General features: G+C 42.8%; 2 protein-coding genes across 2 annotated transcripts in view; one reads left to right on the forward strand and one right to left on the reverse strand.

Annotated features, from left to right (window-relative positions):
* Positions 1–11,846, reverse strand: part of col4a3 (collagen, type IV, alpha 3) — a 32,087-nt gene extending 20,241 nt beyond the window's left edge. The window contains exons 1-6 of the mRNA XM_030777977.1: positions 11,756–11,846; positions 2,716–2,852; positions 1,552–1,641; positions 1,168–1,212; positions 978–1,022; positions 168–230 (exon numbers count right to left, since the gene is read on the reverse strand). Coding sequence (XP_030633837.1) covers positions 168–230; positions 978–1,022; positions 1,168–1,212; positions 1,552–1,641; positions 2,716–2,852; positions 11,756–11,846 — 471 coding nt within the window. The remainder of the gene's footprint in view (positions 1–167; positions 231–977; positions 1,023–1,167; positions 1,213–1,551; positions 1,642–2,715; positions 2,853–11,755) is intronic.
* A 4,121-nt stretch (positions 11,847–15,967) lies between these two features.
* The window catches only part of col4a4 (collagen, type IV, alpha 4), a 48,959-nt gene continuing 48,268 nt past the window's right edge, over positions 15,968–16,658 (forward strand). The window contains exon 1 of the mRNA XM_030777978.1: positions 15,968–16,041. Within this exon, the coding sequence (XP_030633838.1) occupies positions 15,968–16,041 (74 nt within the window). The remainder of the gene's footprint in view (positions 16,042–16,658) is intronic.

Raw genomic sequence — 16,658 nt, forward strand, 5'->3', positions numbered from 1 at the left:
TGGATCAATAGAAAGTCCACATCTATAGTGGGTATATGGTGTAAATGTGTGTGTGTGCATGTGCGTGTGTGTGCGTGTGTGTGTGTGTGTGTGTATTTGTGCTGGCTCACTGAGTGTTCATCAAAGACAGCAAGAGCATTTTATGAATGTCTTTTTTTTTTTTTTACCTTTGTTCCATTGCATCCTGGGATACCTGGAGGCCCCCTTGGTCCTTCATGTCCAGGTATACCCTGAGAGGAGAGACACAGGACAGGATGTAGAAGCAACTCTCACATGCACAGGACACACACAAGCCCCTTTCACGCATGCACTGCAACCCTAAAATAATCGGGGTTCTAACCGGAGGGGCTGTATGTGTGAACAAAAATGTCCGAATCAGTCAACTCAGATTCTAAACAGCTTTTATTCTACCAGCCCCCTAGTACAAACTCCGTTTTCTCTTCGTCTGGGCCCATGTGTGAATAGAGCGGTTTATACTCCGGAGCATGCACAGAGAGCGAGTGGGCGTGTTGATGCCGTTTCTAACATGCGACTGGCGTGAAACCGGAAGAATACAAACATCCGAGGGTGAAGAGGAAGAGTCATTTACATGAAGACGCCAACGAAAATGTCTAACCGAAGAGACGGCGAGATTCGGGAACTTCCGTCGGTAAGGGCCGACGCCGAAATCGTCAGACAAAAGTCGGTAGCCTCGTCCGCCTTTTTTCGATTTGTTGAAAACAAAACGCTGTGATTTTAGCTGCGTTTTTCTGGCGTCATGTCCTGCCTCCTGCACACTCTACCCGGGCGCGGTTATAGTCCGTAGTGCGTATGTGAAAACGGCTACACACATATATACACGCACAAGCACAGACAGACAAACATAAACGCACATATATACACACATATGCATACGTGCACAAACACACACACCCACACGTTCGTACACACACACGAAAGCACAAACAGGCATACAGACACTGCTCCCAAATTCTTACTGGCAGTCCTGGTGGTCCATAGAATCCAGGTTTCCCAGTGGGCCCCTAAACTCAAAAGAGAGAGCACATTAGTTGTTACTACTAACACTACACACATATATTCACATATACATCTGCACGCACACATAAAGAGAAAGAGAGAGAAAGAGATAGAAAGAGAGAGAGAGAGAGAGAGAGAGAGAACACATACCCTTGAGCCTTTAGGTCCAGTAAGCCCTGGAAAACCCATGTTCCCCTACAAATACATGTTATTAAACAGTTGTTTAAAACAATATTCCTCTATAAAGACATGTTATTAATCAGTTATTAAACCCACGTCCCCTATAAAGACATGTTATAAAGCAGTCAATAAACCCATGTTGCCCTATAAAGAAATTTTATTAAACAGTTATTAAGACTGTGACATTAAGAATCGGCTATAGGAACAAGTCCAGCCTTAAATCATCGAAACACTAGATTATCAGGGGAAAAAAAGGTCTAAGCAAACTTTCAGGTTGAAGATTTGTGTCTTAGTCTACTTTTGGATCTTCCTATGTAACGGTCTCCAATCAAAACGCTAGACAGAGTAGTCAACCTTTTCCCCTGGAGGTCCAGGATGACCTTCATTTCCTGGATATCCCAGAGTTCCCGGCAGTCCATCCTCCCCGGGATATCCTGGCTCACCCTGAGAGAGAATAAAAAAAAGAAAAAGAAGAAGAAAGAGAAAAAAAAAAGTTGACATGAAGAAGAATGCGTGAAAAAAATCAGCAGTATCATTAATTAACTTGTTACAGATGCACTGTAAGGTTGTAATTACCAGGACGAAAGGTATTTTGTTTAAATGATTGGGCTACATCTACAAAACTGGCTAGTATAACCCAACATTACTGTCATGATTTAAGATCTTTCAGTTGCGGTTAAGGTTATGACGAGTCACTTAAGGGCACAGTTGCAATTACCGGCACAAACCGTTGCAATCCATAAGACACACGAAGTGCCGATTATCAAAACGGTGCTAAGCTTTGAATGTGTCTTTGATGAACTGTATTATCGACTGTAGCCAAATCGTAAATAAAATGAGATTTACTCCTTTTAAAATGTACACATTTTAACTTACTACAACAAACGGAATAAAAACGGCAAGTCTCGGAAAGATGGTCCGGCCATGTGGGGCATCACAGGCAGCAATGAACAAAGCAATCGTCAAAATCAAAGAGGTTTTCCATGTTCAAAACATTGGACAGAACATCTGTGCATTACTGTAAGAAGCGACATGGTCTGAGCTACGGGAGCGGCAGTGCTTTCATAACTGCCCCCCCCCCCCCCCCCCATACACACAACTATAAATTCTTTGGTTCTGTGCTGTTTTACCCATACACTCAACAACATCACCTTCAGCGGAACGCGAATCGATGCAGTCAAAGCAATGGGATAGATAACGTTTCATAATTTGGAAAATAACTTCAACATTTCAGCATCTGACACACAAAGAGCATCCCCCCCCGCCCCACCAAAAGGCCTAGATAACTTACACATTTTTCACCACGCGATTACCTTCTAAAACAAATTCCACGGTGATGCAGGGAAAATTATTCTTTATTGTCGGGTACAGATCGTTGTACATACACATACGTGCGCTCAACCGTCAAATTCAATAACAAAAAAAATAAGCGCTCGCACTCAGCGGCATTCACCATTTACATACAAGCCATTGACTACGGCAGAGAGACCAGACGCGCACACACCCACGTCGACGCACAGAGAGGAACAGGTGCGTGACGGTAGCCGATAACAACGCTGTATCTTTGAGCGTCGGCGGCGTAACTGTGTACATCGGCAGGAAGGTGACACCTGGGGTCACCGGCGCCTGGGTGGCGGGTTGACCGTACTCATTCTCTAGCAACCGTCAAAAAGACCACCCACGAAACAGCCTCACTTTGGAACGCTTGCTTCAACAGATGGAGAATCTTGGTCTCAGAGATCTGTGCTGTGAGATAGAGGCTTACACACACTGCTGCTGAATGAAACTCTAGATACAAGAATCATACGTTTTACTTTGCCTCCCATGAGCGAATGCCATTTACGCGGAATCGCACTCACGTTCTTTAACTCGTTTTATAACATATTTCAAATTTCCAAGAGGAATAATCCTCAGAGATGGGTGTACGCTACAGCAAAATGAGTAACGCTAATCAAATGTAGGCCACCGATCGTCCCAAAGCAAACCAAGTAATTTGAGTGATAATAACGATATTATAGTTTACTTAGGCTGCGTTATTGAGTTTATATCGCTCGATCACTTCTACAGATACACACAGCAGATGGAATCAGAACAAATTTCTCCAGTTCTCCAGTGTTTTCAGCTTCAAAAGCTGCACAGTCTGGCCTTGCATAGGATGTAGCAGATGTCGGTTTAGATAGTCTCTTCGCTTAAATTCTCTTCATACATAGATCCATACATCTTCATACACCCAAATTTAAAAATAAAAATGATCTGAATTACTTAAAACCAAAGACTTGTCACAATGAACTGACATCTCTCCTGTGCCACCCATGGGTTTCCTTCATATGCGCTATTACAGTCAAGTCTGAGAAAGCATGTTAAGTGTAAGCTTAATTCCTGTTAATTCTACATAATTCCCCTAGGCCTAGTAACTGTTAGCTAAGCAGTGTGCACTCGCTGACACGGACACACGCGTGCGTGCGCACACACACGCACACGCACACACCACACACACACAAATACACACAGACACACTTAAATTCTACATTTAGATACCTGAGTGATACTATATTCAAACTATATTCTGCTCTGTGTGTTCACATGTGAGTTAGTGACTAGATGAGAACATATTTGTTATGTCTTATCTGTTATGCACTTACTGATTACATATTATTTCACATCTTTATTCTCTTTGTAACTAATTTTTTTTAACTATTAGAATATATACTAGTGTCTCATTTTACTTTGATGGTTTGGTGCATTAAAATCATGGTACTTCATTCAAGTCTTATTTGACTTTTTGATGGTTTAGTGCATTTAAATCATGGCAATCCTCCGAGTCATTCAAGTGATATTTGATTTTTATTCAAAGGTGTCCTTTGTCAAACGATCTGAATTTTTAACTTAGGTGCCAACATGCTGCCAACTGTTTTTTTCATCCCTGGGGGAACATGAGTCCAAATAAAGCAGGTGTATGAGTACGGTGCTGATCGTGTTAAAAAATTACTCAGTTGTTTTTTCGAAGCCAGCACGAAACAGAGAGTCAGCGGCGTTTACTGACACGACATCGCGGTTGTGTATTTTGACCGAGTCGTTTGGATGTTGTGAACTTTGCACGAGGCGTTCTACCAATATTGGATTCCACCCTGATCCCCACTGCTCGGAGATTTTGATGAAAGAGCCAAAGGTTCTGCACATGAGAAAATGGTGTCAAGTTTCAAGAACTGAGGCTTAAGCTAAAGAAAAAAAAACAAAACTGTAAGAAATAAGCGCCAGGGAATTGAAAAAAAAAATGTGTACGCCCACTTTAATTAATTTAATCCAATAATTGACACATTGTGTAGTTTTTTCCTGGCAGTAGGAAAAAAGAGAGCTGTTGGTACTTGTCTGTTGGTTTGAGCCACGCAAAGTCTCACCTCTAAATGACAATGCAATGGATTCAGTTTACCACTAGGGGGCGGTAATGCACTTTTACATCTGACCTTGAACTAATAATCCCAGATACACACTTTTAATAGATGAATAAGGATCTCCTGTAATGGGCGCTTTACCCCAATAACAGTGGATCTAAAGTCACTTAATCTAGTGAGTAAGAGACCTAGGTGCCTGGACAAAGTAGTGTAGTGTAATGTAATGGCGGACCACACTGTGATGGTTCAGGACAGTTTATCTGCTTTGTTTGGTAGAGGAATTGTCTGTTTTATTTTGCCCCCAAAAATGTTTATGCTCATTTCCACCAAAAATCATTTGTGTGAAGACTCATTCTATTGTGGATGCTAAGTCAGTTATAGAAGGGTTCATTGTATCATGTGTTAAATGCTATATAATCATGTATTAATGCATTAAAACGTTTAAATGACCTAGTTTCAGCTTTAAGGACCTGTGTCTTACTAAGGATAAAGGAAAGCATGTACAAGTTCTTGAAATGGAAAGTATTTCAATTCCTCAAATGGCCAACAGGGGGCAGCATGTCTGTGTGCTAGTCCATGTTAGACAATGAATTACAGGAATGAAGAGAATGGAAAGTTCAGACCAGGGGTATCAGGAAATCAAGACAGCCTGCATCATATTTTTATCCACAACAGTTAAAATTTGACACATTTTTTTATACCATTGAAAAATTGATCACAATGAGTTATACAGGCCAAAACCCCAGCATGACACATAACTGATGACAGATTATTGGTTATCATTCCGCAGCCATGTTGAATACTCAACTCTGATTGGTCATCGAGTGGTAAATATGATTCATATCAATTACAACATAATGGCAATCAGGCTTGAATGAGCAAAAAAGTGTTCAACTTGGCAAAAAAAAAAAAAAAAGAAAGAAAAAAGCTTAGAATCAAGTTAACGATGTCATATTTGGGTTAACCATGCACAACATGAAACTCATTGTCAGATCTTTAGAGCAGAGCTGCATTCTGTGGTAGAAGTCTTAAATGTACAATATGCCTTTAATAAACAGTTTATAACATTGTGAGAACAGCTGGAGAATAAGTGCAAGTCACTTTGATTTACTGCTGGATTGACATCGCCCGGTCTAGGTTAATCGCCCAACTATCGACTTGTTCACTCCATATTATCCCTTACAGTCTGGTCTGTTGTTTTGACACATTTTGTAATAAGGCTGAAAAACCACCAAGTGGACAGACATACCTTAGCGCAGACTGAGTTCACTATGTGGCATTGTAAAGCGGTCATACATATTCACAGCGAATAACATACGTAGTTATTGTCGTTTTGAAGAGTGCAGGAAGACTTATGTTCCTTACCTTACTGCCTTTAATTCCATCACAGTGACAGCTTGACTTTCCACTACACACACAGCCCTGAGAAAAAGAAAACATTCGTATTAATAAAAGAAACCACACACACACACACACACACACACACACATACACACACATCCCAGACATTTGTTTATGTACTATAGAATACAATACTGCTGAGTAAGTAAATCCTGTTGTTGAATGTGTGCTTGTCTCAGGCCTTGTATTGGATTTCATGTAACTATTCGTAACCCCAGCTACCAGACATTACGCCTGAGAGGGGTTTTCGGTCAAAAACAAAATGTGATTCCTGAGTTTAAACTCACCTATTGCCAAATTGTTATGTCTTTTCTTTTCTTTATCAACCGAAAAAAAACCCAAAGCCCCGGGTGCAGACAAACTATTACTGGCTTACGAACAAGGCAATTAAACGGTGACTAAACACATGTGAACCAGGGAAATCATCACTCTAAAACCACATCTCATTCATTACATTACATTTACATGTCTCCATTTAGCAGATGCTTCTGTCCAAAGCGACTTCCAAAACAGGCAGATAACAAACCATATAGCTCATCCAGAAGTCTACTAGGAAACACTTTCACACACGCACAGAGTTCCACCAGAAAACTCTGTCCAGTTTGGGTGGACTGATGGGGTTACCATTAAACTTGAAATCAGAGAAGAGAACACATGGCACCATGTTGGGCACATTGTAACATACTGGGCTCTTTCACTCTCTGTCTCTTTCTGGGCACCACCTTCCTGGTCAGAGTTCGCTCACTGGAAGACCTCCATCTTATCTTAGGTAGCCCTTTTTCTATGTAGGTCAGACATAACACAGAAGCGAGATGATCAGACATGAGTCTGGGAGCTGGCGGCTGGGTTCTCCTTGTTTCCTACGGTAACAGAATCTGTCTTTGTTAGAGCGCCGTTCCATGTTTCTTATGAATAAAAGCATTTGTGTACGCTGCAGACACACGGCTATCAGGCAGAGATGCTTGCAGATAGACACTGTGTCCACACGGGTTGTTTGGGTTTCCCCAGACATGCAACTGAAGGGGAGACAGAGAGAGAGAGAGAGAGAGAGAGAGGGAGAGGGAGAGAGAGAGGGAGAGGGAGATAGAGTGAGAAAGAGAGAGAGAGGGAGAGAGAGAAAGAGTGGTAGCGGGTGGGTGCGGGTGGGGGTTGAGGGGGGGGGGGGTGGTGAAGGAGACGTTGTGGCTGTCTACATTTTTTTGTACAGTATACACACACACACACACACACACACACACACACACACACACAGACACCGATACCACCCTCCCCACACACAAACACAAACACAGATACCACCCTCCCCCCCCACACACACACACACACACACACACACACACACACACCCACATACACACACATACACACACACACACACCCACATACACACACACACACACACACACACAAACACATGCACACGTTCTCACGTGCCCAAAAGAAACCCAAGATGGAATGCAAACAAATCTATAGCAGTGGTATTAAGTTAAACGTATGGTAGGGTTTCTTTTATTCAGATGTCTGAATTTTCAGACATCATTTCCTACCATGAGCTGTTGTCTATGAGGTGTAGTCATTCTGTGGGAAGCCCAAGGCCGGGCTATTCAATTGCCAGCCCTGGGGCCCTGGGGCCAGGGCTGGGGCCGGGGCCCGGCCCGCGAGGCAATTTGTACTGGCACTTTGAGCAGGCTACTAATTGCTTCAAAAAAAAATGTAATTAGTAAAAAAAATATATATATAGTAATAACTGAAGTTTGCAATTCTTGTATGATCCTGTGTCACAATTATTTCCCATCCGTCTCCACACTCTCCTATCCGTAACTATGGTTCTGTTCTTTCTAACACATTAGTTTGGTTAGTGAGCCAAAATGTTTCTCTTTACATTTAAAACGAAAGTTGATTCAGAAAACAGGCAGTTCATCAGTGAATGGCAGACAGGTAGGCCTACATGTTTACATCTGTCTGTGTGAGGCCCGTGTGTTTACTCTGCAACGAACGCATACTGTTTTTGTTACAGCTGCGTGTACTTACGTGCGTGCTGCCTGTTTATTAAATAAGTGAGACTCTAAATCCGTTCTATTTAATTGGTGGTTCCGGCCCACGAGGCAATTTGCACTGGCACTCTGAGCAGGCTACTTGTTGCTTAAAAAATGTAATTAGTAAAAAAAAAAAAAAAATTAAATAACTGAAGTTTTTAATGTTTCCTGATCCTGTGTCACGATTATTTCCCACCCTGTTTGTCCTGCCACACTGTGTCACAATTAACCCTGTTTGTCCCGGACCAATCGATGTAAAAAAAAGAAGTCACCCCTGACTGACTGACTGACTGACGCACACGCTGCTCTCTGCTCTCACGTCTCCACGCTCTCCTCTCCGTAACTATGGTTCTGCTCTTGCTTACACGTTACTCTGGTTAGTGAGCCAAAATGTTTCTCTCTAACGTCAAAACGAAAACTTGATTCAGAGAACAGGCAGTTCAACAGTGAATGGCCGACAGGTAAGCCTACATGTTTACATCTGTCTGTACGAGGCCCGTGTGTTTACTCTGCGACGAACGCATACTGTTTTTGTTACAGCTGTGTGCACTTACGTGGGCGCCGCCTGTTTATTAAATAAGTGAAATTCTTAATGTCTGTGGTTAGCTCACATGGACTGATTATTGAGGTGTGTGATGTAGGGGTTGCACGAGAGCGTAAGTTTACAACTCCAGCGCTCGTTTCCTGAAAAGCTCGAGTTGCTTCTGTGCGACTACGATGGGGTCGGTCTCAGCACATAGAGCAAAACATGACATTAACGATATGACATGAAGACAGCAATTGGTCTTACCTCACGCGGTGGTGAAGTGTGGATGATACCGACGGTATTTTAACGTTATTGTTACCAACATTCTACAGTAGCCCAAGATTTAAAGTTCAGTCAACAAAGTGGGTTCTCCGCATTGTTAGCATTGTGTTTAGATATGGCGGCTGGGTTTTTGTGTTTTTCTTTGTAAATTCGGTGAAACCTGGCAACCGACTTCAAAACGAAATTTGCCATATTCGCTTGCATTTGTTTTTATCCCCAACATTCATTTGTTTAGCCGCCTTAGTGTAGTAGCCTGGTCTATTGTATGACAGACTCGATGTTAGAGCCATCCTTGAGAAATCCGTCCATGTTGCTGTTGTTATGCATTTGCAAATATATTTATTTACCGATGTTGTTATTCATTTACAAAATACAATACATGCACTGCTATGTTGTTGTATTTCACTGTATCTGTAGCTGTTAATATAATCACTCTTATTTCAAGCCATATTTCTCAGGCCCCATACTTGGGATCCTTTTCATGAACTGGCCCCCATTCCAAACTAATTGAATAGCCCTGTTCTAGGGTCTATCTTTGCAGAGGTCATTTCACTGTGCAGTGCCAATGGGATAGATAACATATATTAAATAAACGCATTAAAGTAGACAGTACAGTAACACTCTTCACATTCAATTCTCCCATATAACCACATTCATGGACCACCACAATCATGAAAACTAGAGAATGACTTGTCACGTATTCACAGAGAGGACATGCAAATTCACGTTAAAAGGGTACGGGATCTGCTCCTCCTCAGACTGCTTGAGAGTGGATGGTGTTGGGTGCACATCTGTTTTGGAACTGGGGTGTTGCTTTATCTTTTCTGGGTGCCTGTGCCCAAAGGAAGGAGATAGTCCTTGAAGTCTGGGGAGTCTTCATTAGAAATCAGATGAATGATTTTTAATCTACTCCCTCAGATCACCTAATAACACGAGCCTCCTTGTTTCTGCCACCTCCTACGCTTTTAAGAGACACCAAATATGGTCGCAGTTGCGTTACGACTTAATTTAGACATTGTAAAAACGTCACTTCACTGGTTGTCCCCGCCTCAAAAAAAAAAAAAAAAAAAGCAGCATATTGTGTTTTATAATAATGCACGGCTGAATTTTTGTTTTACTGTATACGGCTGACATGCGAGTGGGAAAATCGGGATTTGATCGGCGCCATCCAAGTTGGGTTCGCCATAGGATGTTACCCTCCGAGGCAAACTAGCCGTACTGGTAATGTACTCTCATGCCCAAATGGTGCAGATGGCTCTGTGATCACATGTTTAGCACGGTCTTAGTTTTACATGCTGGGGGGCGGGGGGGGGGGGGGGGGTTGTCTGTGCGATTTTTCATAATAAAACAGTGAAACATGTATTAGCCCATGTTTTATTACTTCACTTTTACTTCGGCGAAAGTGAAAAAAGTCTCTGCTCCGACCGCCACCTGACGACTGGAAATATGCACGCCATAGTCAGTCAAAACACGTCTCAGGTCTGAGCCAGGAGGGCAGGAGTAATTCTCGACCAAAAAAAAATCATTCAGTAAACAGAACGGGAATACATCAGACACCCTCTCATCACGCATCATTTATTTCTGACGTGCTTTCGATTCCAAAAGTCAAGTCAAGCGTGTGGAAAATTATAAGCGCTAATGCCAGCACACAACAAACAGACAACTAAAATCAGCCAGCAGCCGTAATGTCGATATGAAATCCAACACATTGGCACAAGCCCCGCATACAGGTCAGCACTGAGGATGAGTGGAAGTTTTACGCCGTATGTTCACGTTTATTTATTTAACAGAAGCTTTTATCCAAACTGACTATCCAAGACGGGTTTATTATAATGTAAGCAAGTTGTAATGTACACAACGGTTTTAATATAATGTAAGGAAGTTGTAATGTAACGGTCCGAACTGGTCAAAATAAATCTACTTTTAAAGAGAGCTTTTTTTTTAAGTGGCGGTTTCGATCGGCTTTATCGGATAATGCCGATATAAAATTCTCACCTCGAGCTCAGTACTCAGTTGCTTTAACTTTATCGATGACGTGGGTTTGAGAACAGACAGAGAGCCAGAATAACTGACCCAAAGAATGAGGTAAGCGGTGTCTAAGAAACTGACGGATGGATCCTTAAGAAACTGCCAGAGAATGTTCTTCTCCCAAGCATTTCATATAAAATTCCAGATAAGCAGGCACCTCGAACGAATATTCCCAAAAAGCAATATCTTCATGCATCGCATATTACCATTGTATGGGAGGCTGTCTGTGTATAAATGTATGCATATGTATAGCTGAGTATGTGTGTGTGTGTGTGTGTTTCATTGGTATCTTATCAGATTGCTATACAGGTGTAAAGGTCATGAGAGTACAGGCACTGATGGAGAGATACACACCAGCATCAGACAGGCATGCACACACCTGCATTATACAGTGGTCTGGAAAGGTCTAGAAGGAATTGGGTGGGGTGGGGGGGAAAAAACGTGATGACAGAGAACAAGAGGGAAAGAGAGTGCTGACAAGAGGCGAGACAGGAAACTACAAAGAAAGATGCGACGCCTTAAGACAGGACAGAAATTTGTCCGAAAAAAAAACGGCAAATACACATATAGAGAGGCAGAGAGATTTGTAGGAGACGTCTTCGTTTAATCACGAAGCTCTTCTGAGCATGAAATTAGCAAGAATGACAAACACGCTCACACAGTTGAGTTGGTTCGTTCGATGTATTATATTTGGAAGTCGCTGCGATCTGTCGAAACGGGTGAAGCCATGCGTGGCGTTCTGTTGGTGTTTTTTTGCGATTCCGCTCCAGAAGGCCCCAAGGCCACGGTGAATTTCAGATCTCTCCCTGCTCTAATTCACCCCTGATTCAGCTCATCGGGTAATTACCGAGCCCTCGATTTGCTGAAACAGCTGTGTTAAAACAGGGAAAGACCCGAAAACGTCAAGGACCTCTGGGCCTTCAGGAGCAGCGCCGTGGGGAAGCGCGGTGTGCCTCCACCGGGATCATTTCTCTTCAGTCTCATTCGTATGCGTCTGTGCTGAACCTATACAGCCTGGTATAGACACTCTGTATAGTATTACAGTTCTGCTTCATTATTATCGAGCCCACACGCACCCACATATACATCTAAGCAGGACCAGCGTTGGGTGTCGGCTGTCAAACACAGGCAGACTGGGTAAAACATGAGGCCTTGTGAGAGATCTCACAATGATTAAACACTGTATGCAACCCTCAGTCTCTCTGTGATACACGCACGCACACACACACACACCCCCACACACACGCACGCACGCACATACACAGGGCTTTTAAAAGCATAGCGAAACTTCAAAGCCATGAGCAAAACTCCTTGAATTCCAAAACACAGATGAGAGGTTGTGTATGCCTGTGTGTGTGTGTGTGTGTGTGAGTGTGTGTGTGACTGTCTGTCTGTCTGTGTGCCTATTTGTGTGTGTGTGTGTGTGTGTGTGAGTGTGTGTGTGACTGTCTGTCTGTGTGCCTATTTGTGTGTGTGTGTGTGTGAGTGTGTGTGTGTGTGTGCGTGTGTGTGCGCGCCTGAGTGTCTTTCTGAATCACAGATGTATGCAGGTGAATTGAGGACCAATCACGTTCAGACAGGTAAACATACACACACACACACACACACACACTCACACACACATAGACACCAACCTCCCGTCACAAATACTCTGTTACGCTAAGTGGCTATCAATGAGCTCCATTTTGCAAACTGTACAGTGTTCTTGTCACAGACATAAGGTGTTTCTTATCCTACTTTTTCACTTATTCTCTCTCATACTCTGATTTACTCGCTGTGTAAACCTAGTGAACAAAGGCAAACCACAACCACACACACACTCTTGCAAACACTGCTGCAATTGTTTAACACTTTATATATCAAAAACAGCTTTATTATTTAACAATTTACACTGTCACAGATCCAGTCTACATTCAGTATTCGACACCTCTGCAGTCCAATATCCGTATTCTCAATTTTGTCAAAACATGTTTCTCACAAAACACAACACCCATTATGTAAATATCATTACACCATTATTTTCACCTAAAACCATGGCACCTCCTGCACCACTATGGTTATTTGCCAAGATGTGTGGTTAAAATGCAGAGCTTTATACCAGTGCAGAAATATGAGAGAGGCAAAGCGTGCTTGTAGAGCTCACATACTTGAATGAATCCCAAGTTAAAGCTCCGGCTCTGATGAAAACCAAATATTCACAACAACTCTTTAGCTTTTCCATATCTTCACTCTGGTCCCGGACAGGGCCAACGAGTACGGTCATGAACGAATTATTGCACGGGCATGCAATTACACACAAACACACACACACATACATGCACACGCACACACAGACACACACATGCATACACATTCTCTCTCTCTCTCTGTCAGTCTGTCTCTCTCTCTCTCTCTCTCTCTCTCTCTTTCGCTCTCTCTATCTCTTTCTCTCTCACTCTCTCTATCAGTCTTTTTCTATCATTCATGAATATGGTGTAACAAACAACACCTCTACGAAAACCCATTTGCCTGCATCCTTACCCTAGAAAAGCAAACAAAAATTCAGCGCTACTTCAGATTTCAAAAGACCATGTGAGATGCAACAGCTGAAGCAACTAAGCAATAGAGATGCACAGCCAGATGTCCTCAGTGTCCCCTCTTATGATTTAAACATCATCTTTTACTACTCATAATCTTCATCTTTTGATGAAAAAAAAGTCCTTTCTCCTTCGTCCAGTGTTATTAATGTGTGTCAAGTTAGTCGTAGTCAACAGCAGCAAAAGTAGTCGACGAACTTTGTGATGTGCTCATCAACCAAAATGTGTGCGTTTTCCTTTTCAGGAACAGCTTGTAGTGCCCTCTGATTTTTCTCCATTTCCGCTCCATTAAATTAATGCATAGTGTTATGCCATTACACACAGTGTCTATAAAATGGTTAGTACTCCACAGAAACTGCATAACACTCATTTGCTTGTTTAAATGAAACACTCTGTAATTGTAACGAGCATGGAAGACCTTCCAACAACTTCAGTTGCCCACACTGAAATATAGGACTCTTGTAAGTTTGATTTTTTTTGTTGTGGCTTACAAAATGAACTCATTTTAGTTTAGCTTATTGTATTTATATAAATAATAGGAATCTTGAGCAGTTTTTCCTCTTTTTTTTTCACTGTCAAATGTTTAACTCAAAACCTCTCATCCCTGTCATTGGGGATTCGATTCTGTGGACTGGGATAACTCAGTGTGAACTGAGAGAACTCAAACTCGGTGTTAGGGAGACCACAACCCACTAGTTAAAAGTGCTTCCACAATCAGTGGGGTGAGCCTGGAGATGACTCTGTATTTCCCTAATTTTGTCAGGGAAGATGAGGCCCAACACCTAACACTGAGGATGAACCTCAAACCACCTCATTCGGAGAAGATCACCTTTTGTGTGCCATATTTGTTGTGAAGAGTGAAGATCATACTCTGAGGACCATGAGATTACCTGGAACCTCCCAGGTCTCTAAACAGAGACCAGCATTTCAACATACTACAAGCCAAACTAACCCTTCCTATTTCACAGGCCATCCTATGGCCTGACTACATTACTGTCTTGAACCAGCTATTATCTGCTTCACTCTGAGGTTTTCAGATGAGCTAGACTAGCAGACCAGGGACTCAACCTAAGGACAAGTGTGGTGCTCGGTGGACTGTCAGTGGGGATTGGGGGGGGGGGGGGTACAAGATTTGTTGAGCCAGCCTGAGGATGCTGGGACTAAGCTTCCTATGAAAACACCTAGACTCCAAACACCTGACTCCAAACACCTGACCCACCAGTTCATTCCAGAACTTGTAAAGACAGCATCCTCTAGCAGTGCCTGACCTCTTCCTGATCCTCAAGGGTTCAGACCCTTTAAAGAGCTCCCAGAGGCCACTGAGATGGTAGGGATGATATAGTCAAGTGGCTCCTTTCAGCATCTAGCCACCTTCTTTTGTTAGCATCTGAGCTAAACGTTTGCCATCACTTGAGTAAAATGCACCCAGACCCAGATGGTCTTCACCTTCCAAACTTTAGATAAAAAGAACAACCATAAAACTCCTCATCAAACAATGTGATCATCATCTCTGTCATGCCACACCCATCATGCACTTTGATGAACTTTGAAGGAAGTTCAGGATCCGTTAAAGAACGTCGGGTCCAACTGGCAGAGGTAGTGCGCAAAGTTCATCATTCCCAAAATAGCCTTGTATTTAACTCTGCGCCGCTGATCGACTGAACAGGCACAGACAAGCACATCAGACTCCAGGTTTTTCCTCAGTAGACCATAAGTCTACCTCCTTTGGGAAGGCAATTACTTTTCAACACATTAACAGACAATACAAATATATATATAAATGTCATTATTTATATTGCAAGGGTGGACAGCAGAACTGCGGTATGAATTTGAAACTTGGTTGCTCGGATATTTTCAGGCAGTTCCATCGGACTACGGACTTGGACGTGGCTGTTTGGCACATAACTCCCCCTGTTATTAGTATTTCGTGTAGTTGAATATGGTAACAACACAACTTAACGTGAGGCAAAGGAGGGAGTTTCATGAGACACAACTGTCCAGTGGCACCAGCAGATTTTGCAAGCTCGCGTAAAGCTCCGTGATTGGACTGCAGGGTTTCAGAAGGAGAGAGATTAAAAAAAAATCTCATCCTATCTCATCCACATTGTATAGCTGCACAATCACTCTGAATAATACAATGCGAAGACGGGACTGTGAATGGAGAAGCACTGAATGTCCGTACATTTCGATCTGCTAGACTTGAGAAGGTTATTTTGTTACGTTCAAGTGGTCTCGCTGCCCAGTCTTTGCTGGTCAAGCCAGGAAATTCACAGCCACCAAATGGCCCTCACCATGAAGGCATGGGGGAACAGTTGGCTGCATCTCAGTACCCGTTTGAGTTGTGTTTCTTCTGAAAGGTCCTAATCCCGTAACCCTGTCTCCTTCTGATGCTGCAGTTTAACACATCAGATCCTCTCTTGAGACTGTACTTGTGAATTTTTAGCGGTGGAGATACAGCCATATTCTCAGCTTCTTATCATTACCTGTTGAGCCGTGACCAAGATGGCAGACTGACAGGCAGCACCTGTCATGATCCTGGACCCCCTGTTAAAACAGGGTCTACTGGAGAACCATATGGGTGACTTTGGTCAATCAAGATCGAGGTGGGTATTTCAGGACACCTCTGGTTAAACGTGATAGGTAACCTACACCAGACTTGTTCTCCACTACCTGCTCTGCGTAATGGCATGGTCTAGAGCCCTCAGTGCACTATAGCTCCCTACTCAACAAATTACAAGTTAGGGGCAGGTTGTGAAGAAATTCACAATCCTGTTCCATGGGGGTGTAACGGTACACAGAAGTCACGGTTCGGTTCACACCACAGTTTGGACATCATGGTTCAGCATGAGTTTGATACAACAGGCAAAAAGCAACAAAACCCCCGAAATGCATAAGGCTAGGTTTCTTTCATTTATTTTGACAGACAGCAGCGCAAGTTTGTTCCACCTAGTGTCGTATAGTACCCCCTAAGGTAGTGCATTAAAGGTGCCATAGAATGGAGATCACCATTTTTCTTGCCCTCTTGAATTCATTGAGATGAATGTGCTATGGAAACATTGTCAAAGTGTGAAAACATGCATTGTCCTCCTACGGCTGTATGATCTATGTGAAGAAAACAAGCCTTTCTGCAGCCCGTTCTTAATTTCCGTGTGTTTGTGACATCACAACTGCACGTGGCCGCCTACAGCAGCATGTAGCCAGTCGTTGGGCTATTGACAGC

The sequence above is a fragment of the Chanos chanos genome, chromosome 6 (assembly GCF_902362185.1).
Source record: "Chanos chanos chromosome 6, fChaCha1.1, whole genome shotgun sequence".
NCBI lineage: Eukaryota > Metazoa > Chordata > Actinopteri > Gonorynchiformes > Chanidae > Chanos > Chanos chanos.